The sequence below is a fragment of the Crocodylus porosus genome, unplaced genomic scaffold (assembly GCF_001723895.1).
Source record: "Crocodylus porosus isolate Cpor-Errol unplaced genomic scaffold, CroPor_comp1, whole genome shotgun sequence".
NCBI lineage: Eukaryota > Metazoa > Chordata > Crocodylia > Crocodylidae > Crocodylus > Crocodylus porosus.
Genome location: NW_017728927.1, coordinates 6,200,112 through 6,226,866, shown reverse-complemented (window position 1 = coordinate 6,226,866; position 26,755 = coordinate 6,200,112). Strand labels below are relative to the sequence as shown.

Below are 26,755 nucleotides of genomic sequence, written 5' to 3'. Positions count from 1 at the left end.
GTAGTGGTTTATACAGCACCACGGAGATGTAATCCAAATGTAGTTCAGTATTTTAATCCTCCCTGGAATGTGTTTCCCTGTGCAGCTGACAGGCTGAAGGTCAGGTTTATATTAGTAGTTGTGGTGATAAAACAGATCCTTGTTGCCGTCCCAGCTACCTGCAGATAATCTTTTACATGGACAGCTGAGGAAAGCATGTTACCTTCTTTATTCAATGAGAGAACGAACCTGGCTCTGAGCAGTTATTAAAATGAAGGGATTTGGTTTTTTGAATAGTAAAGATTTTACTTTCCAGTATTGCAGAACTGGCTTGGCATGGTGCAGACAAAGGGCCAACTCTAGCTTTCCTTGCTCCTCTCCGCAAGCTGCCACTGCCTGGCACTTTGTGTCCTCATTCACACTTCTTGGACTGGGTTTATAGTGCATTGCACCTCCCATAAGGGACGCGGCAAGATGCAAAGCAGCGGAGGCTCAGGCACATCAGGAGAGGGACTGATGTGCCTGGGAATACTCATGTGAGGAGGAGCTGGCTTTGGCCCTGAGTTACACAAGCTGCTCAAAGCAGGACATGGAAAAGCAGGCGAGGGTTGGGGGAGAGGTTCTGGGGGCTGCTGATCATGAGAAGAACGGAGGGAGGATTCTTGGGGAAGTGGAAGTCAGGGCTTGAGATGGTGGCAGAGGAGGCCCAGAGGTTGTCTGCAGGGGCAGGGGAGAGCTGATATGAAGACAAGAGGGAGAGGAGATAAAAAGCTCTGTCTTAGCAGATGCAGAGCACCCCCTGCCAGGAGATGGAGTCAGCAGTGCCTCCCAGGCCCTGGCCAAAGAGAACAGCCTGGGCAGAGCGGGGTGGGGATATGCTGCTCCTCTCTTGCCCACACCGGTGCTGGTGTCACTGCAACCACCTGGGGAGAAGGTGAGAGGAAGCAATGCACTCGGACTGCTTGACTCGGCTCTTCCGAGCACGCAGCATCCATGAACTTGCCTTGCTGGCCTGGTGCGGATGGGCAGAAGCACAGCCTGTTCCCTGCTTGGAAGAGGGGCCTGGAACAGAGCAGGTGAGATCCATTATCAGTGTTTTGAGGCCGGGGCCCATGGGGAGGAAGAGCTGTCATGGCTGGGAGGGGGAAAAGAAGAGCAGCCTGAAGAGGGTCAGTCTAGTGATACATCCTCTACTGGTGGGGCTGGACATGAGGGCACATCCTGGGAGAGGCTTGAACCCATGCCCCGCTAGCCTGGAGGCCTCAGCGCCCACACCTGAGACACGATGGCTCTGACTCACCAACACGTGAGTCTGAAAACAGAAACAACCCGGGGAGGCTGGTGGCTGTTTTCCTTTAAGATTTCTCACCCATTATCATGGCATGTAATTTAAACAGAAACACTTTAGAAGTCAACTAATTAGCACTATCAGAAGCATCCCTCCGGAGTTCAGGAAGGAGCAGTGCCCTCCTTTCGGCTCAGCGATGCTGCCAGATTGTAGTTCCAGTTGGAGACTGAGACTGGGGCTGCGGCTTTAGACGAGGCAGGAGGCTTCATAGCTGCTTGGGGGGGGACACGGGCAGGTGCATCTCTCAACCCGCTGGGCACGAGAGGAAGCAACGCAGACATTATAAAGCAGAACTGATGAACCAGGAGGAATTCAGGATGTGGTAAAACTGGAGCTCTGGGACAGAGGGAGCGAGGCACAAGGCAACAAGAAAGGGGAAGCAGTGTCATCCCAGGTACTGCTCCCAGGCAAACCTACTCCATCTGGATACAGATCCCCCCGCACCGAGGGGGTGTCAAGTGGCAGGGGTGCACCGGCTGGCGTGCGGTTTGTATTTGTTTGGATCGGAGCATGTTGTGGGCGTGATCCTAGTCTGTATCTCATCTTTACACGGATCGGAAGAGTCTCCCTTTTGTTCCTGTCACACTTGCAAATGGGAAAGGACCGGAGTTTCTCTCGACATTTTCGGTACGTTTTCTGATCTGTCTCTCCATATATAATGCATGATTTAGCTTTAATGAGACTATCTCATAATCCTTGGCAAGGCAGACTAATGGGTCCCACCCACACAAACAGTGCGGGGCTGGTTTTACCAGCGACTTCTCTTGTCGCTGCTTTATTAAACTGTATTCTTCAAACACATTCTCTTGTGCATCATGTTGCAAAGCCAGGAGATAAGAATTCTGCTTTAAGTAGCTCTGGAGTGACTGTACTGGGAACATGGCTCCATGTTATCTGAGGGATACTGAGACATTGGAGAAGCAAAATAAAAAATTCAGGGGGCTGTAGGGATTGAGGAAAGATTGAAAGAGTGGAATGCGTCTAGCTTGGCTATGCAGGAGACATCATAATAACCTGCAAGTATCCAAAGGCTGTAATCACCGAAGATGGAGGGGAATTATTTAGGATGATACATAATCCGGGAGCAATAGGATGGAAGTTGGAATGGGAAGACTGAGACCAACTATCAGAGAAAACTGCTGGGCAGAAGAAAGTACCAGGGTGCAGAGTTGTCTCTCCCAGGGCAAGGGGTGGAAGTTCATTGCTTGGGATTTTTAAAGCAGGACTGAACAAAACACCCGCAGTACTGAACAAAACAATCCTGCACTGCTAGGAAGATCAGCCGGATCAGCTAACAGGTCTTTTCTCCCTGTTGTCTCCAACTCCTCCACCTCCAGTGATGTCGGTCTTCTTAGCTGTGGACTTGATCCTAATTAAATGAGAGTTCTGCGCAAACAGGCAGGTTTATGTCCTTTGCCAACTGTGGTCAGAGCTGGTTCCAGTTTCCCGTCCGTAAATGACAGGAGGTCAGGTCACCCTTCACCACGGGGGAGTCTAGGCTGCAGTAGCCCACAATTTAGAAACTGCACGCAGCACAGAATATAGCGAGATGGTTCTGGTTTTCACTCAGGGACTCTGCTCCGGAGAAGTGTCTTCATCAAGGTACTCCATGGGGCACTGATAATAGTAGGAAGAGAGGAGGGAACTTGTTAGCAAGACGTAGGAAGGAGCAATGGGAATGTGCATTATTAAGAGAGACAAATCAGTACTGCCAGCTTGTGAGTTTTTAAAATATGGATAGTAATGATCACTGAGAAATTCACCTGCTGTGGGTCTTTTGCACATAATAAAGAAATGAGTAAACTCAAGCAGTTCTTAGATAACATGGTGATCGGGATGACATCTTGCTGTGTGCCTGTTTGGCTCTGGAGCAGGAGACATGTATCCTTCGGGCAATTGGCACAGATCTGCAGGAGACTGGGCCTGCGAGACGTGTTCGAGGCTGAGCCAGCCCTCTGAGAACCTGTCCATCCTGAGGCACTACGCTGAGTTTGATTGCATGGTACCTCACACAGATAATATTAACTGTGGTTTTACTCTGGCTGTGAACAAAGACAGCTACATTTAAAAATCTGTTAGCTCATTGTGGATAACCCTAAATAAAACCTTGAGATGTGACTGTCCTTGTTCACAGTCAAGGTGCATTTAACAAGTCAGTCTGGTTCATGCATTAGCTTTGGCCTGCTTTTCTGCTATAGCGGTGTTCAAAGACATGCATCAGTCCTGGCCTAGCGTCAGACATGGGGAGAGGGGGCCCAGGGCTCTCCACAGCTCCCCAAAGGAGACCAGACCGAGTCCCATCCCTGACCATGCTCTGGTTTCAGTGTAGGTCTGAGGCTGCCTTCCTGCAGTAGAGGCAGCTCCCAGCAGCCGGGGAGATGGGAGGGGAGGAAGCAGAGGGCAAGAAGGACAAATCCCCGGATTGCCGGCAAGAACATTGCCATTTAGGGCATGCTCCGCTCTAGGCTGCACAAGTCTCCTGGTGACAGGCACCTTGGCCATCCTGAGACTGGTTGGAGAGATGGAGGCCAGGGGCATGCAGACACCATGCTATCTTTCTCCTTCTGGGTAACGTGCCCATCTCCTGGGCTGGCTGTAGACAGGGTTTGCACAGCTGTCCTCTAACTTTGGGGCAAGCAGCAGTTTCAGACCTCTCTATATTTTGGCCTGGAACTATGTGAACTCAGAAGCTGGTATCTTCCCCTTTCTATGAGCAGGTGCAGAGACTGCTGTCAGCCAAGGGTCATGCACCGTTCATGCTGAGTTCGCCAGGCCCCAGGGATGGCTTGTGTGATGTGTAGCATACTGGGAGCTTGTGAGGAAGGGTTTGAGCTTTGTATAGGACTGCTGACAGGAGGGCAGGGGCAGCGCACTGAACTCCACCCCAGGTGCAAGGGAGATGGCAGTAGTTGTTGTATGGAGAGTGTGCAGTTCCAGTTCAGCCTGGCTGTAAAGCAGCCCAACAGTTACCGAGTCAGTGGAAAGGAGCATGAGAGGCAGGCATACCTGGGTCACGGCATCCCATTTGAGAATTGTCCCTGTTCTGATTCTGCAGCAACTGTATAGCTTTAGCCTGCAGTCGGGTGGTGCAGGGGCTACCTGAGGCCCCAGGTGCCCACGAGCTGCACAGAGCAGTGCTTTGATGCGTGCACAGATAAAGCACTGTGAGGCCTGGAGGGTCGCTCCCGCCTGCCTCCCACACTGCCGTAAGTGGATATGATACTGGGACGTTTCTGCATGTGAGCTGTTTGCCAAGACGTTCTCGCTGGCCCGGCCCCACAGTTCCCGAAGAGCAGAGTCTAAGAGGGAGATAGAAGCTGGGGTCGCTGCTCATTTGGCTGTCGGAACGAGCGCCTTCTGCAGCGCAGGGCAGAGCCAGCCAGAGACTCTCCAGGGAAGAGGCTAGAGCTAATGACGACGATGACTAATTATGGAAGTTTGGAGAGATGACTCAGTGCAAATGAAGGCTAAATTGTTCATCTGTCCCTCGGAGCTCCCTCTGTCAAGTGAGCCGCACAAGTCAAACCCCCATTCCTGTGATGAACGTACCCGTTAGCAGGTGAAGCAAGGAATGCACCTGGCCTGCACCTCTCCCCTTTGCAGGATGCCCCTGGTATTTCTGGTTCACCAGTGGCATCCTCAGAGCCTGGTCCTGCAGCACGGAAGGTACCAGGAGCCCCCCCAGCATTTGTGATGCTGTTCTGGGACAAACCTCGGTGAAGCAGTGAATGCTCAGAGGATTTCCCGGTGTGAAAAAGTGAAGGAAACCTATTTCTGTGCTGCCTGCCTGCCTTCACGTTGCTGGGGAGAAGCGGCATCCCTGAGATTTGCATAGTAGGTTGGTGTGGAACGTCATCTTAGACTTGACTGTGGACAGGACATAGCAGGGCAACTCAGTGCATGCTTCTGGCCTGGCTTCAAGTTTCCCTGGTGCTCTAAACTGCCCTGGCCCCTGTCTGAGAGTTGTCTGGGGGAAGAAACACTGTACAGAGCGACCGGTAATGGGTGATCTGAAAGCAGGTGTTTTGGGGCTTGGATGGGGGCCTTCCCAGGGGAAAGTCCTACAGAAATCCACGTGTTAGCAATGGTGAAGGCCTGTTTATGAAGCAGCTCTGAGAGGGCATGCAGAACCTTTCTAGGACACTGCAGGCATAAAAAACCTGATCCTTGCTGAATCTCTTGGCTTCTGTGAGGCCCAGCAGAATCTTGCTGGGCTCCAATCCGTGGGGCGTTGGGACCTCTGCTGCAACACACGTGATTTCCAGCAAGCTTCACGGATGCGCTCCCTGCTTTAATGAGGTTCCAGGGCTTTCATGGCCTGACAGCGATTCAGGATCTTCTGAGACATTTTCTCCTGGTTCCTTACAATCCCTTCATTGGCTTTTTGCTAACCCAGTGCAAGGTTGTTATCGAGGAGGAGGTGTCCCCAGTTCACAAGGCACAAAGGAGAGCAGCGCGGCAGAAGCATATTGCAAGCAGGTGCACTTTTGATGCAAGAACGACCATGCCCAGCCACCTGGTAATCACTCTCCCACCAGGGAAGCGGGTTCCAGATGGAAGAATCCGGGGCTTGGGCTTCCCTCCAAAACCTGCCCAAGGTTTGCATAAGCATTAATTAATTGGGATCTAATCTGTCCAGTGGCCAGACAGGACTGAGAGGCCTTTTCCCTTCTGCCATAACAGAGAGTTTACAATAGCAGATACGCCGTCCTAGTACCTACATGTGAACTCTAGAGGTGCAGGGAGCGGGCACTGTATTCAGCCGTGTTTGCTAGTGCAGACACATTTTCTATTTTCTGTGGGTTGGAGCAGGGGAGTGATTGGCTTCTGGGCCAAGCCCAAAGTGGGAAACCTCCCCTTGGGACAGGGTGCCTTGCTCGCTCCTTGTCCCATGCTGCAGGGCTGCGTTGTGCTACCCAGTGATCATACCCCACAGCAAAGGTGGGGGCACTTGGGAGGCAAGTGCCGTGGCCCTTGTGTGCACTGCCCGGTGTAAATGAAAGGCACCATGGAAATCATTAAAGCAGGGGAAAGTTTGTGAAACAAACTTTTTATCTGCTGGCCCTTGCTGATTCCTCAGAATCAGCTCTTGCCCCGAGGGAGCTTCATTTGGAGGAAGGCTCTGCGCAGCCTCGGCAGGGGACTGACACAGGCTTGCCAGCCAGGTAGGTGGTTCTTGGCAGCCTGTCCGGTTCCCTGTCCATCCACCCACCCGGCCCCACAGGCTGGACTGCAAGGGACCCCGGGGTTTCCAAGGGGCTGACTCTGGGTTAGCTATTAGGTGAGTCAGGGACCTGTAGCTGTGCGAGTGTGCGCGTGGGCAGGCTCGAGCACCTTCTGTTGCAGAGAATTCAAAGTTTTTCATTTTCGTTCCCGAGGGGAAGCAGGATCCCCTTCCCTGCACAGGTGTAGTCAGCCTGTCAGCATTTGTTGGGCGCTCTGAAGATGAAAACCTCATTGCACAGCAGAGGCAGGAGTATCTTTGTCAGCTGCCCTCTCCCTTGTGCTAGCAGCCAGCTTGTCTTTTTTAGCACTGAGTAAAGCATCAGTGCCACATGTAAAGCTGCCTTCTGCCTGCTTGCAGCATGAGCTCTCCCTCCGCTGGGATTTTTGGTGAAAGGCCTGGGCTGGATCTCAGTTGGTGTAAATTGGAGTAGCCCTACTGACTTCTGGGGAGCATTGCCAGTCTTGGCCCCTTCTCCATAAGAGCTGACACAGGGCCGGGAAGTCTGTTCCTGCTGCAGCAGGGTGTCACCTTCCCCCTCTGAAAGGGGGATTGTACTTCCATGCTTTTGGGAGGATTGAAATGGGAGCGGGGTGAACTCTGCACCTCACCTGTCCCCAAAACATTTCCCTGCTTCTCCTTGAGCCATTTAATCACCAGAACAGACCACAGCCTTTGCAAAGGTGCGAGTTATTTACTAATTGTTTAGCACGGGCACGTTTCTGCATGGGGATGAGCTGCTTGAGCTGTTGCTGCAAACTCTGCCTTTCACTCTGGGGGAGTTAAAGACGTCACCGTGCTTTATGGACGTGGGACTCAGCTCACTCCCCCTCCCTCACATCGCCCTTCATTTGACCATTTTTCTCGAGCACCTTTTCCAGAGCTGCCTCAGCAAGGGGAGGATGCCGTCCAGGGCTGGCTGCTGGGACAGGTGCAGCCGCCAGCACCCGACAGCGACTGCGGTGGAGACGCGCAGCATTCCCTGAGGAGGATCAGTGATCTGTTGTTTCAGTGTTTTCAAGTGGACGGTAGTGGTGCAGCCAGCGAGCCCTTTTTGCCATTGCAGGATGGGCATAGCCCGGCAGCAGTGGTGCCAGCTTCTGCCTCCCTTTCCTGCCAACTCTCTCCCAGCTTGACCTGCAGGATCCCCCTTGGGGGAAAGGCAGTAAGTCAGGCTCCATGACCCAGCCAGTGCTGGGATGGTTGAGCACCATCTGGTGCCATTTGCATTGGCAGTCCAAGTGCACTGGCAGCTGCGCCCAGGACCTGGGCTCAAACCCGTGGGACACCAAACAGACAGCAGGTGCTTCTGCCTTCTGGTCGCTCCAGGCCTGCACTGACTGATGATCCTGGGGTTCTGCCCATCTCCATTTCCCCTGGCATTGTCGTTCAAACCCTTTGATTGTCCTTTAGCCACTGGGGTATCAGCTTTTTCACTGCTGGCCTCTGTTCTTTAGTAGATGGTGGCTAGAGTGAGTGCCTCTGACGGAGTACTGCATGTGGCCCACTACTTCTGTTTATAGGCCAGCAAAAACTGGATACAAATCCTAAATGGAGTTTATTTGGAAACTGGAAGTCTTGTGTCTCCAGTTACCTGTCAGTAGTAGACTCTCTCCAAGCCACATGCTTGTTTTTATTACCAGTGGGTCTATGAAGCAACACAGGTCCTTGCAGGACTTTCATCTCCTGAGCAGGTGGAGACTGGCATTAAGACACCTGATGTAGGTGTACTGAGTTACGAGGATGGTTATGATAGAAATGGTAAGAGACTCCAGTTTCTCAAGAAGCCCCTAAATAGGCAAAGCAGTTGGGTGGGAAGCAGAGAATGCGGCCCAGATTTCATCATTCAAATCAATGAATGGGACAAAAGGAAAGCCCCACATGCTGCATTGCATCGGTGACACTCAAGAGCTGAGAGGAGGTGGAGGGGGAAGAATGGGGAAGTCTAGGAGGGAATACGGGGAAGGGTTCAGATCTGTTTTTCAGAGCAGCACGTGGGAGGGGATGCAGCCAGTTGCTGCTAGCAGACAGTGCAGGCAGGAGACAGCTCCCTGATGCAACCATCCCCACCACATATCACCTGCAGAGCCCAGGCCAAATCCTGTCTTGACCTGACCTGGTGCAAAGAGGCTGGGATCCTGGAAATCCGTGACTCCAAGCCAGGCGGCAGGCTGGGGCTCCGTGCCATTTGCTGCCTGCTGGTTTTTGACATGAGACCTGAAAAGCCCTGGCCTGGTTTCCCCTGTGCAGATCCTGACACTTCTGGGGACACTTTTGACACGTCAGGGTTTGCTCAACTTCCCTTGACTACAGTTTCTCTGTTTCCCATCTCTGCTATGTGGGGTCCTGACCCCCCAGCAGTGGTTCCACATATAGACGATCTGGGAAGCACTCGGGATCTCGCAGGACTGAGACACTGACACCGATACAGAAACTGCCTTTACGCTTCCTACAAAGTGCGAGCTGGGGGGCTGCCTGTTCTGCAACAGCCGTCCAGTGGGCGTAGCAGAGGCAAGGAACTAGTTTTAAGATGGAGTTTATGAATGGGATTATAAAAGATGGCTGTGTACTAGGATCCAAGAGATTACTCCCCTGTTCCTGGGGGTAGCCCGTCTCTTTCTCCAGCTCGGTGATATCGCTCCTGGCTGGTCCTTTTGGCCGCCTCTCTTTCTAGCTAATGTTGTTATCCTGGCATGCATCACCCTGGCATATCATGGTGCCTCCTTAGGCTGATCATAATATCCTGCTATCCCTTCCTCATTGCCAAATAGCCAAGCTGAAAGAGAGGAGAGCAGGTGTGTGTCGGCGTGAGTCGGGGGCTGTGCAGGCGAGCGTGCGGGAGGGGTGGTATCTGGGAGGCAGCTTGCCCACGGGAGGAGCTGGTGAACGGATGGGGGTGGTAGCGCAGCATCGTCAGCCAGAGGGGCTTGCCTGGGGGTGTTCGTGCACCTGAACATCCGGATATGGGAGAGCCTGGAGGGAGGCAGCCGACTTGGTCCCGCACGTGCTCTCAGTGAGCAGTCACTCTGAAATAGCTGCTCAGAGACCCTTTCTGCGACAGACTGTGCTTCAGAGCTGCAGGCTTTCACACAAGCAGCTTCCAGGCACCGCAGGGGGAGGGAGAAGACATCAGTGGAGTTGCGAGCCACTGGAGCTGAAGGAAACTGGTCTTTGCAAGAGAACAGGAGTGAGCATCCTGCTCCCTCATTCCCAGCGGCCTGGCAAATTCTGTTGGGGAGGGGAGGGGGAAGTATTTAATCCAGGACTCGAGCTGCACCTTGTCATTAGCAGAGCAGACGGACCAGCAGCTGACGGAGCCTCAGACACAGGACACATGGCAGGGGCAAACAGAGTTGTTTAGCTTGCGCTCTGCCAGAGCAAACTCCTCCTGCCTTCACAGCCGCGTGCTCCCAAACTGCAGGTGCTCCGGAGAGGGCGGCATTCGGCTCTCTACAGAACGAAGTGGAGCTGTGAGGAGGAGGAGGGGTGGGGAGGACTTGGCAACTGGATCCCACCAGAATACCCAGCAGCTGATTTAGCCAAAGATGAGCTAATCACCCCCGCTGCACGCAGCCCCCATGCCTGCTCCCTGGGGTGCTCGGAAGACCGACGCGGGGTGCTAGGGCCACAGCAGGCCACTGTGAGCAGTCTCCCCCGGTCTCTCTGCCCCTGCCCCTGCCAGCAGCTCCTGATTTGCCTCCTCTGTCATGTTTGCCAGGATCTTCATCCCCAAGAAGCACCGGCAGCGCTTCGACGAGGTGGTGTCGCAGAGCCTCATCAGCAAGCTGTGCCGCACCAAGAGCGAGCACCACACCAACCGCCTGCGCCGCAGCCGCAGCGAGGACCACCAGGAGCGCCTGCTGGTGTCCACCCGGGCCAGCTCCGTGCCCCGCAGCCACGAGGAGCTCAGCAAGAGCTTGAGGAAGACCACCTCGCTCATCACCAGCAATGTGGCAACCGGGGCTGGCCGCAGGTAACCCTCTCCGTGCACCCTTCCCGGGCAAAATGGGGCTGTGTGCAGGGTGACAGAGCTCTGTTATCTTAGCAGTGTGATGGGGTGGGGGAGGCAGGAGAGAGGGGGCAGGGCTTTGGGGCTCGGTGAATCCGGTGCAGGAATGAGCCTGAATGGGGACTTGCAGGCATTGGGAAAGTCTGGACTCCGTGTCCCAGCTCAGTTTGTCTCCAGGCAGGACCCTTCCACCTTGAAGGCATCTTACTGCTTGTTCTCTGGAGGTCTTTGTAACCTGCTAGGGCTGCAGAATTGCTGCCCTCCCCACCCTGCCCAGAGGCCTGGGAAGCCTGGTCTCCTGCCAGCAGGGAGGGACGCGGCTTCCTGTCCTGCAGCCAGGGCATACTGGATCAGCAGGTCCCTGGAAACTCCTTGGAGTCAGGCACATGAGGCCCCTAGAAGCTGCAATGCGAGCTGGGTGAAGGAAAACTGGGACTGATGAGAGGCCTGAGGTATCCCATGTCCCTCCTATGTGCTTGGCCTCAGTCCTTCTGCAGGCCTAGAAGAGCCAGGTCCAGCCATTCCCTGCAGATGCAGGACACCTTCCCATCACTGCATGAGGGAACATGGAGGCTTACATCGTCACAGATAGTGAATGCCCCTAAGGGGATGGACCTACACAGCCGATCCCATATCAGAAGTTTCTGTAGCAGTTCCTCAGCAGGGTGCCCATGGCATCTCACACAATTCCCCATGCCACATTCTGCCCTGGCTTCTACTGGGTGCAGCGAAACCGACAGCAGGGCAGGGGCAGGGGCAGGGCAGGATTGGTCCCTGCCACCAACATTCCCAGGCTCTGCGCAGTCTCGTTTTCCATGTTCCAGGTTGTGGGGGCTTCCACCACTCCCCTTGGGAGACGACTGACCAGACAGACAGCTCTGCCCCAGGCCGCCTTTGCCTCATTTCATTCCCTTAGTTCCAGTGCTGTCTTAGGTACATCTTCCCAGGGGTATCTGTGTCTTTGGAGACTGCATCTGCATATCTTTGCTTTAAGAACACAGCCGCTTTGAATGGCAGCTAAGTACACTTGTTAAATGAATAGCTGTTAAGGGAATTTTCCAGAGTTGAGCTGGAGCAGGGGAGCTCAGTCTCTGCTCCTAAGACCTGAGCAGCTCTTCCTGCTCCCAGTGTCTCTCCCTCCCTCTCACAGGCCCCTACAGGTTTTGTGCCAAAACCTCTCACATCAATGTGTGTTAAGCTTTAGCATCTGGAAAGCTTTGGTGGGCTCCAAGAGAGCTTGATGGCTCCAGGAGGGATGGCTTCACCAAGCTGGTCTCAAGGTGAACTGCACACACCCATGTGCGACAGTGATGGCGTGCAATATAATCCGCCCTGCACTGCTGACTCTCACGTCACCCAGGGTGATCTCACACTCTCCTAATGGATCCAGGGGACTCAGCTGTGGTGCTTGCTGGTCTGCAGATGTCTCAGCTGGCTGGTTAGGGGGATGAACGGTGTTTCCAGGGAGTTCTGCATGATGCTCAGGCATTAGTGAACCGCAAAATTGCAGAGCTCCTCCTTGTACCAATGTTTCTACGGGGCAGTCCCTGTCCACTGCAGGTCAGAAACAGCTCTGTCCCAGCTCTTCCACTGCTCCTGGACTCTGCTGCCTGCAGCTGGGCTTTCCGATGCCAAGGCACACCAAATCAGTGGCTGCTTGGGAAAACTGTGACTGCCATTCCCGATCCCACCAGGTGTGGATTTAGGGACAAACCATCTAGTGCAGCGGTTTTCAACCTTTTTCCATTTGTGGACCCCTAAAAATTTTTGAATGGCGGTGTGGACCCCTTTGTAAATTTTGAATGGAGGTCCCAGACCCCTTTGAATTGTAAGTGTGGGTATTCACATACTTTTTGATTGATCGTAGTCATCTTTCACAGACCACTTAAGACATAGTATAGAGACATTGCAGGTTGAAAACCACCGATCTAGTGCAATGTAGGGCAGCCTGGCTCACTGATAGTGAAACCCTGTATAAGAAAGGTGCTTCTGAGGTCTCATGTAAGCCTCTTGGGGGTCGGTGGTCTGGACAGTCCGGGCTGAACAACACTTCAGGTCAGGAAGCGCTGGGCTGGAGGAAGGGGGTGTGAAACCAGAACAAAATGCTCACTGGGTTTTGCCTGGGCTCTCTTCCCCCTGCAGAACCGTTCGGGTTTACAAAGGCAACAAGAGCTTTGGCTTCACATTACGTGGACATGCCCCAGTGTGGATTGAATCCATTCTGCCTGGTAAGCAACCATGACATTGCTGGGTATGCAAGTCTGACATGTTTGGAGAGACATTATTAGGGCATAAATGCTGAGGGCTACACAACTCTGGTCCAGGGGTCCTGATGGGGGAGGCCTTTCTGAAGAAGCCATTCTTTCCAAAGCCCAAGCGCTAAGAAGGGGTCTTGTCACCAGAACTGCAGTGCTGTAAGGCACTGGGGGAATCGGAAACCTGCATTTGACTTCCTTGCCAAGAGCCTTCCCCATAGGTCTGAGCTCTTCTGTGCATGTTCCCCCTGGAGACTCGATGCCAAGTGACCATGGCTAAGTGAACTTAGTGCAGAGGAACTGAATTTGTGCTGAGGTGGGAAGGGTGGCAGTGAGTCCCCTTCTGTTGTGAAAGGGTTTTCTCTGGGTGGGGCTCTTCACTGCCAAGGTGAAGCCGGTAACAGAGGGGGTGGCCTTCCCTGACCTTAGCTATGGGTGCCTTGGCACAGAATGAATGGAGAGCTCAGGGGACTTTGATACACCTCAAATCAGTGCAGCTAGACAACACATCTCCTTTCTTCTTGCATTCAGGGAGCCCAGCTGAGAAGGCTGCTCTCAAGCCTGGAGACCGAATCCTATTTCTCAATGGGCTGGATATGAGGTAAGTTGCTGACTGCTGAAACTTGGCGTACAAAATAACTCAAGTGAGAAGCCAGGAGGGTGTTAATTAGCCCAGCACTGCTGCATTCACAAGTGTGAGGGGCGTGTGAAGTTTGTGAGCAAGAGGTGGGAAAGGAGATGGTAGGCGTGTGCTAGATGGCTCCCTCTCCAGGGACGGGGCATCTAACTACACATGGGCCTGGGTGCTAGAGCAGCAATCCTGCCCCAGATAAACATCTGGTGTTATGCTAATATCCTCTTGTTTTGTCTGCACGATAAGCAGCTTGGCCCCTGTCCTCTCCTTTCCTTCCTTTACTTACAGTTCACTCTGCTGACAGCCATGCATAATTCATGGAACATTATCAGCAATGCACGTGCAATGTGGCCATTCTGGAGCCCCCAGCTCAAGTCCTGGCATATTAAGCTGCACGTGTGAAATGGCTGTTTGTGGAGAGGGCAAAGTGCAGACCCATCCTAGGCACTCCTGGGAAAGGATCCTGCCCTTAAAACCATGCAGACAGTGATGTTTCTGTGGAGACATTTACTCCCAGATCTGCACTTACAGAAACAGAGCAAAACTAGACCATTGTCCATCTTCATCAATCCTGCACTCCCCCACGAGCCTAGTAAGAGTAACAGCTGTTCTGGGGGTCAGTCTCACCACATCAGAGACAGCAGCAAAGGGGTAGCACAGACACACGGTAAGAAAGTGATGAATATTTAAAGGTTAAACATCTGATGCTCCTTCAGCTGGTTCCTGAGTTCTCAGCTTTCGGCTGATGCAGCAAAATCTTGGCTGAAACCAAAGAACAGAGCAGCCGTATTTGTCTTGTATCCTTGTATCCTGCCTTTGGGCAGGTCTCTGAGCCCCCCATGCTGCATCCAGAGTGGTTGGCTCACATGTAGGAGAAAGGCATCTCGCCTTCATTTTGTATATTCTCAGAACGTGGCAGGGAACAGGGAGACCAGGCTCTGATGTTGTTTGTCATGTTAGCCGGGAAGATCAGTCACGGGCCCTCTCAGCCCATGCTGAAGATGCGCTGGTTCTGCAGGCCATGACAGATTGCCCAGGCTGTTCACACACACCCTGCAGGGCTGTTCTGTGTCAAGGCCTGGCTGAGCTCTGCTAGTAGGTCGTGCTTGCCTCTGCTCTGCGTGGCACAGGTGGGACAGAGCAAGGTGGGGTCACTCATCTTTAGTGCAGAGCTGTAGCTTTGTACTGAAAGCTGTAGCCAGAGCCATTGCTGCACCTTCACTCTCTGTAGGGCCCTTTGTACCAGAGATGGAGGTAGCTGTGACCCCTGCATTTTTCAAGTGCTTGTTATACCCATCAGTTTGGACAGGGAGTTGGACTAAATGACCTGTGGCAGTCCAGTCTGGTCCTACGTCTCTAGGAGTTCAGTGATCAGGCCCTGCTGTTGGGAACCCTGCCAGGGCCCCCCCTTCCAAACTGGTTGTGTTTTTCCCCATGGCTGTCTGCCTATCGGTACATTGCTACACATTTCCTTGTGAATCACTTCCTGCATTATGAGACCTCAGGGTTGCGGTCAGGCAGTGGGGGGTATGGATGTTGGAGGTGAAACTCATGTGAGCTCTTTCTCCCTGGCCATGCAGGAACTGCTCCCATGACAAGGTGGTGTCCATGCTGCAGGGCAGCGGAGCGATGCCTACACTGGTGGTGGAGGAAGGGATCGTCAATTTTACTAATGGTAAGAAAAGGTTCAAGTGCCCTTTCCCCAGGTCTGCAGAACTGGCCCGGCAAGCTTGGGCAGGTTCCCCTGCAATCCCTATCTGGTTTCTCATATGGGGTTGAGCCTAAAGTTGCTCCAGATCAGTGAGAGTAGCACTTCCTCTCCAAGATATTAGGCTTTCTCCCTCTGCAGTAAGAGTGTCTTCAACCTGTGCTGCTACCCAAGGGACCCACTGCACTGCCTGCGGTCTTGCGCCAGCCCGTCAGAACGATCTGTACTCAAAGCCCGTGCTGTGTAGAAGACTCGGCTAACACAGTCCCTCAGCATAGGTTGCCAAATGCCTTTATATCAGGACTATGTGCATGTGGTGTAATGCTAACTCTGCTGCACTTATGAATAATGTAAGTGGCGAGCGTGTGTACCTCTGGTGACCACGTCCAGGAGCGATCGGAACAGAGAGGGGGCAATTCTAGTGTTTTGCCAGCGTGGGTCCGCTGACGTCAGTGGTGCTGCAGCAGTGCAAGTGAGAGGAGCGCTTGGCACAGTGCACTGGCATTGGGACTGTTTGCCAAGCAGGGGGCTGGCACAGCAGCACTTCAGGTCGGCACTGACCATGGACCTCCTGGGCCTAGGAAACAGCACTGGGGAGGCAGCAAATGGCTCTCATCCCTCTGTGTTGCTGTGGAACCCTTTCCTGAGCCTGGCACAAGGGGCTTGCTATGGTGGAAGGCCAAACTGGGAGCCTGGTGCCTTGTGGCCATTCAGGATCCAGGGGCACTTTTTGGAAGTGCCTGGTAGCTCAGCTGGTCCCATTCTGCATCCCCAAATTCCCCATGGGATCCATCACTTCCTGTCCCAAGATGCTGTGCAGTGTTACTGTGCGTGGCTAAACAGCTCCTGTGTGCCACAGAGGAGTGGTGGAGGTGACTTGGCCTTTTGTGCCTCACTTAATCTACATGTGACATTTGACAGATATTGTCCTCATAGAAGCTGTGGTAAGGATCGAGTCAGTGCTTGCGAAGTGCTCAGAGACCCAGCTGGAAGGTGCTAGAGAAAGGCCTTCATTTGGTGTATTTTTCCTCTACTGCAAAAAAATAAATTATTCTCTTCTAATATGAAAAAAATCACCCCTCAGTCTAGGAGATAAGATGTGAGGTGATGAATTACATCTGAAAGAATGGGGAGAATTTCTGTGTGTATGGATTCAGTTTACAAGCCTGTGGAAATAGAAGCTCCCTTGGAGTTGACTCTGTCTCTGTCAGTTCGGTACATTTAAGAAGGGCAAGGTTAATGATAAGCTTTGGTTCAGCCAGAATATCATCCCTTGCACACAGCTACCAGACAGCTTGTGACACGCTAATGTGCCCTGTTTGCACCACGCTGCTTTTCAGGAGCTGCAGCATTTTTGTAAATTAGTCTTTTTAAGTCTGCGTGTTTCAAGACAAGGACGCACATGTCTTCCAGTAAGAGGAAGAGTCCGGTACATCTGGAAAACCCAAGCTGCAGGTGTGCTGGGATCAGGGAGAAATACTGGGCCAGTCACACAAGTTCTCCCCTGATGCCTGCAGGAGCGCTGCCTGGGAGAGGTGTGTGGGATCCGGCCCTTCCCATGTCCAAGTGCAGCAGTTGGCCCACAGTTGGGTTCTCTCCTCATTTATTTTATTATCTGAACCTCCTAGCCATGGGAGTTGGGTTCCTTCCAAGGGAACAAGCTCTCTCTCACTGCAGGGATACTGTTGGTGGACTTGAGGCCTTCTTGCTTTTCATGAAAGCCTTGACTACAATCATCCCCAGGTCCTTCATTAATCACCCCTCTTCATGCTGGAGTGCAGCTGCCCTAGAGCTGCCCTGGTTGAATGAACCTGGCCCACGCAGGCTTCCCAGCCTGAGGCTGAGGTTCAGTGCTCTCCTCTCTTTGTGCTCATGTGCTGCAGACTCGGACTCTGGGGACTCCCCGAACCCCTCCTCAGCTCTCACCTCCCTGCAGTGGGTGGCAGAGATTCTTCCCTCCAGCATCAAGATCCAAGGAAGGACCTTCAATCAGCAGCTGGAACATCTGCTTACGCCACCCGAGCGCTACACCATCTGCAAAGCACTGGAGGGCTTCTTCCAGCATCGGTAAGCTGCTAGCTGCTTCATTCAGGTACTCCTTTGGGCACCCGGGTTGGCAAAGTGTCCCAGATAGCAAACTGCCTGAAGCAAAGCACTGAGGCTTCAAGCAGATACCAGCTGCGCTGACTCTGTCAGCATTGCCCAGCTGCCTCTGCACTGTTTCAGCTTAGGACTCCATATGACAGTGCTGAGAATGGCCAAAGGGAACCAAGCATCCTCAATGCCTCCGACTTTGGTGAGAGCTTAGGCCAGCTCAGCATCTTCAGTCTTGCTTCCTTGCATGACCAAATGCCAAACTCAGCTCCTTCCTGCAATGCCTGAGCCCAGAGTAAATAGCGCTGGATTCTTCAAGGCAGGTGGCTTGTTCCAAGGCCAGGACAGGACTGTGGATGGGCTTTCCCAGAACACGATTCTGGGCTCAGCTGCAATTCCTTTACTCTGGTAGCCAGTTCCCAACAGTAGCCCACACTCTGGGGTGAACCTCCCACCCCTACCCCAAGGCTGCATTTTAGGTGGCAGTTAGAAGAGAGCATTAGAAAGCATCCTGAAGAGCATGTGTTGGGACCCTCATCTCTGTCCCACACCTACCCCCTCCCTCTCCATCAGAGAAAGAATGGGGGTACCAGGGTGCAGAATCTTTTGCTGCTAGCCCAAAGAGGGCTCAGAGAATCATTCACATCTATGAGCTTTCCCTCATAATTGCCCCTTACTCCAGCAGAAGAAACAACCTCGTTTTTGTGCCAGCCGGGAATTCTGTTCCTGTCCGGCCAGCCCCCGTGCTAACAGCACAGCCTGTTCTGACAGCCAGCTTTGTTCATTTAGCTGCCACCCTGTCTGATTCCCCTCGCATTGCTCCTTTCAGCATTTTGGCAAGCTGTTCCCTTGACCTCTGCACAAGGCGGCCAGCAGCTGGCAGCACTTTCATCCTGTAACTTGAACACCTTGCTGTGGCCGTGCAGGCCCAGCCTCAGGAGGGCTCAGAGCCTCAATAGCGCTCCTGTTTTGTGCCTTTGACCCTTGCCCTTTTTCATGTGGTGCTGATACAGCCATCACCGAGCCTGGGGTTTGGATGCTGGGTGTGTTTATATGCTGAGTGGCTGCTCAGTGTCCGCTTGCTGGGGAAGTCAGCCCAGCTCCCTGCTCCTTTCCACCCAGAGACCAGGTGCTGCAGCAGGGTGGCAAATGAGAAATGCCAGGGATCACATTCTGACTTCTTACTCCATGCCTAGTCATGCAAACTCCCAGAGGCTTCACTAGGAGTCCTGCCTGAGCCAAGCTTGAGGGGGAAATGAAGTAAGCAGCAGCAGGATTTGACCCATTAATTGTGCTGGGAGCATAGTATAGAAGCCTTCAGAAATGTTGCACCATTGAACCTAAGGGGCTGCACAAGTGCACAGGGAGGGAAGAGGGAGAGCAGGACTGCTCACCGCACTCTTGTCTTCATTTCCCCTTGAGCTCTGGGGCTTAAAGTGCAACCCACTGAAATCACCTGCCATCCCTTGTGCAGCCCTGCAGCCTGGGAGTTGGAAGCAGAGTTTCACCCTTCATTTCAGCGGCAGCAGGACAGGCCCCAAAATACTGAGAACAGCCAGTCCCTGGCTTCCCTTCCCAGGTGCTGCACTGTGCAAACAGCTTGGTCCTTCTGGCAGTTTCCTCCCTCTGCCCATGGGTGACTATGGACCCTGCAAGCCAGAGTGCTGTGAGTGTTGGACCAGTGTGAACAGAGCAGAGGAAATAGCATCATCTGCATGCTCACTGGATGACTGCTTGTGTCGGTGTTTGCCAGGTGTTTGATGAGAGAGACCAGATGGGGCTGCTCAGGTACATGCTACAAGGTCAGAGCTGTGTGGTATCACACTGCCCATCTCAGCAGCCCTCCAGCTATTACAGCAGTCCCCTCTCTGACAAGGGTGGTCATGAGGGCTATGGAAGCAAGATGCATATATTTAGTGTTGATATCTGCAGCCTCCAGAAGAAGGCAGCATTTTCTAGGGGAAGAGGGAGTCAGGACACCTGTGCCCAGCTTTCAGCTCCCCAGCCCATTGGCTTGTGATCTTCACAAGTCCCTGCACCTTGAAAGCTATTCTTCCCATCAAAGTCTCTCTCACGAGGATGTAAAAGAGGGTTAACAAACATGACACACCTCAAGAGCTGTGTGTGGAAGGAATGGCTGAGACAGGCTGTGGCCCATGGAGCAATAAGCAGCACCAGCAGCGTCCTGGGAACTGAGCTGCCCTGTGAGTGCATGAGATTGAAGTCTGTACAGTGCTCTGCTTCTGCCTGGTCTTGGAGGATGCCCCTTGCCAGTGGGGTCATCTTACCCCAGCAGTCTTTCCTGCCCAGGTGCAGGAGGGCTGGACCTGGTGATCTCATGAGGTTCTTTCCGGCCCCTAACATCTATGAATGCAAACAGCCTCACTGCACTGGTCTCAAGCCTTTCCACCCAGGCATCCCTTGCTGCTGCACAGTTAAGGCAGTCCATGCTCTCAGAAGCCAGCGGTAATTCTGATAGAGAAGCTTATGAGCTTGGCCCCAGTTTCCTTCCAATTTATTGTGGCCTGGTTAGCATTAGCTCTAAATGACTACACCTGCAACAGGGCAATACCAGCTAAAAGCACTTGCCCTCTGGCTGCTACCTGCTTGTCCAGTCCCTCCAGAGGACCAGCATTTGGGGTTTAGCGCAGACCGCACCTAAAATACTCTTCCTCATCGAGCACGTGTAAGCCCTATGTGGCTCCTTCAGCCTCTTTTCAGACTCAGGACACCTGTCCTGTTAACATGGGGCTGTCCTGGGCTACAGCTCTTTACCCTCCATTTACACTGCCTTTCCCTTCTCATGCTAGAGTCACTCAGTTTTTTCTCCAGCTTTGCTATCCTTTTCCATGGTACAGAAATGTCTAGGCCACCTATAAGATGGTGCTGGGTAAACAGACCCAGCCCAGATGCCTCCTCTTGGCAGAGGCTGTTCTCCACACTCAAAACCCCCAACTTGCTTTTCCCTGGGGTATTTCCTGCTCACTGCCTGTCTAGCCCTCAGCCCTCCAGAGGGTTTCATTTTGTGAAAGGCTGTCCTTTCCCTACCTCTAGGTATAACCCCACCCTCAACATGGCCCCCATAGGTCAGCAACCGAGCAGAAGCAGTGCTTTTTATAGCCAGGTTGTCCCATGAGCTGAGACTCCACCTCCTACCAGGACCATCAGGAGAACTACATTTCCCAGAATCCTTTAGCTTTAAAAGGACAGGAACCAGGTGCTTGCCCAGCATTCCCTCTTAAAAAAAGAGAGAAGCCTTCAGCATTCAAGTATGGGTTGGACAAAGGATATAGAGGCAAAGGGAAGTTGGAAAAGACATAATGCAGCAAATGTGCATGCCCTGTGCCCGCAGGAACATCGACACGCTCATTGTGGACGTGTACCCTGTGCTGGACACGCCAGCCAAGCAGGTCATTTGGCAGTTCATCTACCAGCTGTTGACATACGAAGAGCAGGAGCACTGCCAGCAAAAGATTGCCAGGTTCCTCGGCTACAAGTCCTTGGCAGGTGAGAGGAAAGCGCCTGCCCTCTGACAGATGTACAGGGGCTGGTCTCATGACTCCCCTGGGGAGAACGGCTTATTGCCTGTTATCACTGTGTAGTCCAGAGCTGCCTGAGGTTAGAGAGAGGAGACATAAATCACCACAGCAGAAGGCAGATTGCTGGCTCTTCAGGAGGGCCTCATTCTGCCCTGCCTCATGCCTTCTGCTGTCCATTGTGCCTGGGGGCACTTGAGTAAAGCGCAGTCCCATCCACCCGGCAGTGCTGCGCAGCCACTTTGCAGGGTTGGAAATTACTTTGCAGCCCAGGGAGCAACACAGACAGAAGGCCCGTGTGCAATCACATCATTCACGAGATACTGAACTGCAGATCTCGGGCCAGACACTGCCTGCTCATGCCTGAGGGCCACGTGATTTTGAGGGGGAAGTGTCTGTGGCAGGCTGCTGTAAAGACAGTGGGTCTTGGGAGGCTGCTCGGAGGGTTAGACTGTTACAGAAGGCCCAGGAGGAATGGATGGCCAGGTGGACAGAAAGCAGGGAAAACAGCTGAAGGGGAGAAATGAATCCAGCATCTCCCATGACACCACGTGGTGCAAGGCTGGTTCGGTTCAAACTAAGGCCCATGATCAGACCACATCAGGCGGATGAGGGATGTGCTCGATTCCAGCCAGGAGGCTTGTAAGAGGAAGTGGTGTTCTGTCACAGAGCTTCAGGATGGTCTTAGCAATTCACTTGGCATCCTGCAAGGAAGAAGTCCACAATATAGCTCTTCCTTCCTGCCACTATCAATTGTTGCTGTAGCAACACACAAGCTGACTATGGTTTGCTAGGGATTATGGGCTTTAGTCAGGCAGCAAAAAGGCAGGGGAGATAAATTTAGACTGAAAGGTTTTAATCTTTGGATCTGGGTTTATTAATTACTTTTCAATTCCTGTGTTTTAACCCATTTACTTTTTGCCAATGTGTTTATTTTAAACTTAGTACAGTGATAGCTGGAAGAGGGCACTGGCAGTGTGAAGAAGGGGGAGAACTTTTAAAGGCACTAGGATATTTTTAACACAGGTATTTACAGAGTGGCAGACACTCCTGTGGGGAACAGCAGCTTTCACAACCATGGTGCAGCTGTTTAGTATTGTGAGTCCAAAAATGCTTGTGCATGTGCTCACACACTTTGACTGCACAGTTAATATGGCTTAATTCATGAATCCAGGAGCTGCAGCAACATCCAAACCAGCTGTGGCTTTCTGGGGATTGTGGGTTTACCATCAGACAGAAAAAAGGGTGAGCGTGAACATAAGAATGGAAAGCCGTCATGATTTTACATATGCCTTCCAAGAATTCAGACCTCTGTTCAAAGGTAATCTCTCGCCCCCTCTATGTTTTCAGATCAGATATGTCTATTGTGCATCACAAGATGTGAACTCTGGCTTCTGAGCTGATTAAATAATATCCCTTGCACTCGCACATCATGTTTCATCCTCAAAGCACTTCACAGAAAGTATGCTAAGAATCCTTCCTGCAAAGTAGGTGCTATTGGCACTATTTTACAGACAAGAGGAATGGAGCACAGAGGGTTGACACAATTTGTCCATCTTTTCATTGCAGCAGAGCCAGAGGCTGAGGAGCGGCACCGGAGCTCGGTGAGAGGTGCCTCTTTGTGTCGAGGAAGTCTTCGAACCCACGGCCCAGAGGAGAGCAGGATGGCTGGTGGGTAAAGACTCCTCATGGCCAGTGCCTCTGGCTGTTTCTGCTCCCCCACAGGCCCGAACAGCCTGCAGAGGAGCATGTGGCAGCACAAGGCATGAGCTGGCAGAGCCAGGCTCAGGGTCTCTGCTAGAAGATCCCCCTCTGTCAGTCAAGAAAGCCTTCCTGTAAAAGCTGCCTGGACTGTAGCTGCATGTTATGTTTACCATCCCCAGCCTCGTCTGGAGGAGAACGACCAAGGGCAGCTGCTCTGGGGGTGAGTGCTGAGCTAAGACCTTCAGCTTCCTGCCCTGGGCTTCCTCTGGGGATGAACCTAACTCCAGCATTAAAGATGCAGCTAATTTCCCACCGGCTTGAGTCCCTGGTTGCTCTCAGGACCCCTCTGCCCCTGTTTGGACCTCCTCATTCCCACCTCCGCAAAGCTCGCACAGGGGAGAAGCTAGTTTTGAAGGGTGTTGTAGCTTCTTAACCCTTGGAGCAGTTCTTAGCCCTGCTAGGCCCCCCTGGCCTCCTAGAGCCCCTACAGTCTTCCCTGTCCTGCTCTGCCCTGCACAGCAGCTGCAGCTAACATCACACCTTTAGTCTCCCACCTCCTGCACCTCAGTTGTGTCAGGTCCCTCCTTGCTAGCCCAGTCCCTGTCCCAGCCATGACAGCTCTGGCGGGAACTCCTCCTGTGGAGCCTTCTCACACATCAGCTTCCCAGAGCCCTCCCTTCCTCCATAGCCAGCTGAATTCCACTGCTCTAAGTCTCACGTGTTCCCCCCACATGGGGATAATTGGACTTCTCAAAACAAGACCTTAATTCCTTAGGGGACCCTGTCACTGATAGCAGGGACCTCAGCATCCCTGGCCTATCACCAGAGGGTGTTGTTGCAGCCACCAGCCCTTTCCTTTAACTGCAGTAGAGAAAGATTTGCTGCACCTGACACTAATGCAGGGAATCCACGACAGCTGCTCTACCCAGAACGGAGCCTAGTGTCCCAGACAGATGTTTGGGGCTGGTAGGTCAGGACTTGTGTCCTCAGCTGCCCTTCCAAAGCCGAGGCAGGGCAGAGCCTGACATGCTGCCTCCATGCTAATCCGACTGAATTAATGTGGAGCCCGAGGAGAAGGCTGGGAATGGACCCTGCCCGGGAGGTTTCCATCTCTTTTTGTTGCACAAGCCATTAATTTAGAGAAGGGCTTTCTAGGTCAGTGGGGTGAAGAGTCCTGCCCGGCAGATGCTGGCAGCCCGCTCCTCGGAGCAAGTGAGGGGCAGCCAGGGTCAGAGGCACACCCACGAACTACGCAGGCCCCTCCTGTGCATTCCAGCACTTCCCTCCCTTTGCCCTCACTACTCCTGCTCCTGCCCACAGTGCTGGATCAGTCTGTTGTCCAGAATGGCAGCAAGCTGAGGCGTCTGAAGGAAAGCAACAAGACACTCGTGAAAAAAGGGGGAAACCTTTGGTGCTGCAGTGAGAAATGCCTTGGTGCGATGCCACAAGGATGGCTGCATTAGAGACCAAATGGGCAGCACTGGAAGGCAGAATGCCAAAGAGATCACTGCACTGGGAGGGGAAAGTCGATGTGGCCCCCCCAGGAAGTGCATGTTCCACGCTGCTGTCATACCAGCACCTTTCAAATGCTGAGGATTCAGGGAAGCGTCACAGCAGCCTGCTCCAGTGGTAGGCAGAGAAACAGCAGGAGCCTCCCTCTGTAACTGCAGAAACAGGCACAGAGAAGCAAGGTGTCCCAGGGCAGGGAAGGAGCTGCTCTCAGACAGGCAGCTAGCACTCTCCCATCCCGTGCTGCCAGGCCTGCATTCAGCTCACCTTAGGCTTTGACTGTACAAGGGGATCCTTGTGCCTGCCTGTGTCATGTCATGTGTGCTCCTGTGGGCACCTGGAGCGGGACCCAGGAAAATATCCCCATTGCCTTGTCATTAAGGCTTGAGGACTCAGCAGTCCCTGGAGGTCTACATCTTGCTGCAGACCCAGAGCCTCCATTGCTGGGAATGAGATGAGCTCAGTACCTTGTTCCTCGTGAATCAGTGCTCCCCCAGCTCTTGGCTTCAACCAGGTGGCAGGTGCAACAGTGGGGCGTGGGCTGCTCACCTGGGGTATTCCCTGACTGGCATTCTCTTTCCCTTCTCTGCAGGCCAGAGTGACATGGGGGAGCTCCCAATTCGACTGGCTCCTGGAGAGCGGCAAGCGGGTGACGGCACATCCCTCCCAGAGACGCCCAACCCCAAAATGGTTTGCACCTTTGCTGTCCGGCTTTGCCCTCCCTCAGGTGTGCCCCCAGGCAGGTGGCAAGCACTCCCTTCAGGGGAGAGAGCAGCTGGGCAAGAAGTCTCCTGGCAGGATGCAGCCTGTTGAACATGCTGTATTGTGGTTTCACTGAGAACCATTTTACATTAGTGTTGGGAGGCACATGAGCAAGGGAAGGTGATATGAGTGCATACTGCATGAAGATGCAGATACGCTGTCCTGACCTCAGCGCTCCTGCCTACCCATGTTCCTTCAGCATGCTGGCAGAACTGCTCCCTTCACCGATACACTGTCAGGCAGCTTCCTTTCAGAGCCTCAGCACAGCCTTGCTAGGGAGGGAGTTTCTGGGATTCAGGCCAGACAGTAGTAATCCACATGTGGAGTAAGGTGCTTCTGGAGAGGTGTGTCTTAAAACAGGATCACTAGGTACAAGCCCAGTTGGGGCTGGGTGGTCTCCTTGATGGCATCAGTGCTGCTAGTGTTGGGCACTCCTGGTAGTTTCCTCCCCTTTGCTTTCAGATGTCGGCTGTCTACGCAGAATTAGAAAACCGCCTGATTGGCAGCTTTGCAGGAAAGATGGCCAATGCAGGCCCACGCAGAACATCGTCCCCCGTCTCAGACCAAGTGAATACTGCAGGTAAAGTCTGTCTGGCCTCTGGCTCCAGGACAGAGGAGTTCGGGTTCCCTGGCTGGGTTGATGGTGACTGGCAACCTGCAGGCTTGGTGCTAGTCATGCAGCTTGAGTGTTAGGTCAGAGGGGCCATGCGTGAGACTGCGGTAGCCTCCTAACTCCCCACTTGAGTGGGGAGGAGCAGTCGGTGGGTGGGTCCCATGCTCCAGCGTGAACTAAGAAGCTTTGACATGCTCTCTGGTGCTGCTGGGTGCACCCGTATCTCAAGTCTGCTCCGTTGGGGGGGACATGCAGGCCCCTGCACCCACTTGGTGCAATGGCCATGATTGGCAAGGCCTGGCCTCCCTGCCAGGCCCCAGGAGTTCTTGATCCTGGAGATGCGTTTGCTCCCTGCAGGTGCTCGGAAGTCGGGCCTGACCATCTCCTGGCAGAACGATCCTCTGCCCTCGCAGCAGTGCTACTACCACCCGCATGGCAGCCTCCCTTCCCCGAGCAGCACGGAGTCCAATCCCTACGTCAGCCTGGACAGCAGCCCTGCCCCTTCGCCCAAGCACATGGACTACACGCTCAGCCCCCTGTCTCGCCGCAAGAAGCTCTTCACCTTCTCACGGCCCCCGCGCAGCCGGGACACAGACCGCTTCCTGGATGCCCTGAGTGAGCAGCTGGGACACAGGGTCACCATCGTGGATGACTTCCTCACGCCAGAGAATGACTATGAGGAGGTGAGCTCCATGGCCCGGTGCCCCATGCACTGGGTCCTTGCTGGGGTGGTGGCACAGCATGGTCAGGCAGGAGGGGGCAGTGCAGGCATTACAGCCTGGGAGGCTCCTGTAGTCCCTGTGGTGGGAGGATGATGAAGGAGCACAGTGCTCCAGGCAGGGAAGTGTGGACCAGGGCTCTCCCGGAGTGCAGCCCTGGATGCAGGCAGCTCATCCGGGGGTCCTCGCTGCAGAGGGACTCAGGCTAGCCCAGCTGTGCCCTGTTGGTGCTGCTACCCCCAGGGCAAGCCCTGTGCAGGCATGCCTGCGGGCACTCTGTGTTGCATGGCACTGCTCAGGGAGCTGTGGGCAAAGGTCTGTCCTCCATGGCATGCAGCAGGAGCCAGGGAGGGGAAGGTGCTGGAGGGCTAGTAGCACTCAAGAGCTGTAGCTGCCCCTGCCAGCCCGAGCACACTCCAGCCTTCAAGGGCGGAGTGCGGGAAGGGGAGCTCGGCTGTTCCCATGCTGGGCGGCTGGGAATGGAAGCCTTCCTTATGCTCTGGTTCCACCCTCTTTCCCAAATCAGATGAGTTTCCATGACGACCAGGGCAGTTACATCACCAACGACATGAGCAGCACTAGCGAGTACATCAGCAGCAGCGATGAGGGGAGCTCCCTCACCTACTCCACCCTGTCTGATCACATCCCCCCACCCCCACTC

General features: G+C 53.6%; 1 protein-coding gene across 1 annotated transcript in view; it reads left to right on the top strand.

Moving 5' to 3' along the window:
* GRID2IP (Grid2 interacting protein) overlaps positions 1 to 26,755 on the top strand; it is a 67,259-nt gene that overhangs the window by 25,424 nt on the left and 15,080 nt on the right. The window contains 11 exon segments of the mRNA XM_019541848.1: positions 10,270 to 10,524; positions 12,703 to 12,788; positions 13,347 to 13,416; positions 15,030 to 15,124; positions 17,041 to 17,224; positions 20,604 to 20,758; positions 22,357 to 22,458; positions 24,593 to 24,690; positions 25,225 to 25,342; positions 25,733 to 26,058; positions 26,621 to 26,753. Coding sequence (XP_019397393.1) covers positions 10,270 to 10,524; positions 12,703 to 12,788; positions 13,347 to 13,416; positions 15,030 to 15,124; positions 17,041 to 17,224; positions 20,604 to 20,758; positions 22,357 to 22,458; positions 24,593 to 24,690; positions 25,225 to 25,342; positions 25,733 to 26,058; positions 26,621 to 26,753 — 1,622 coding nt within the window.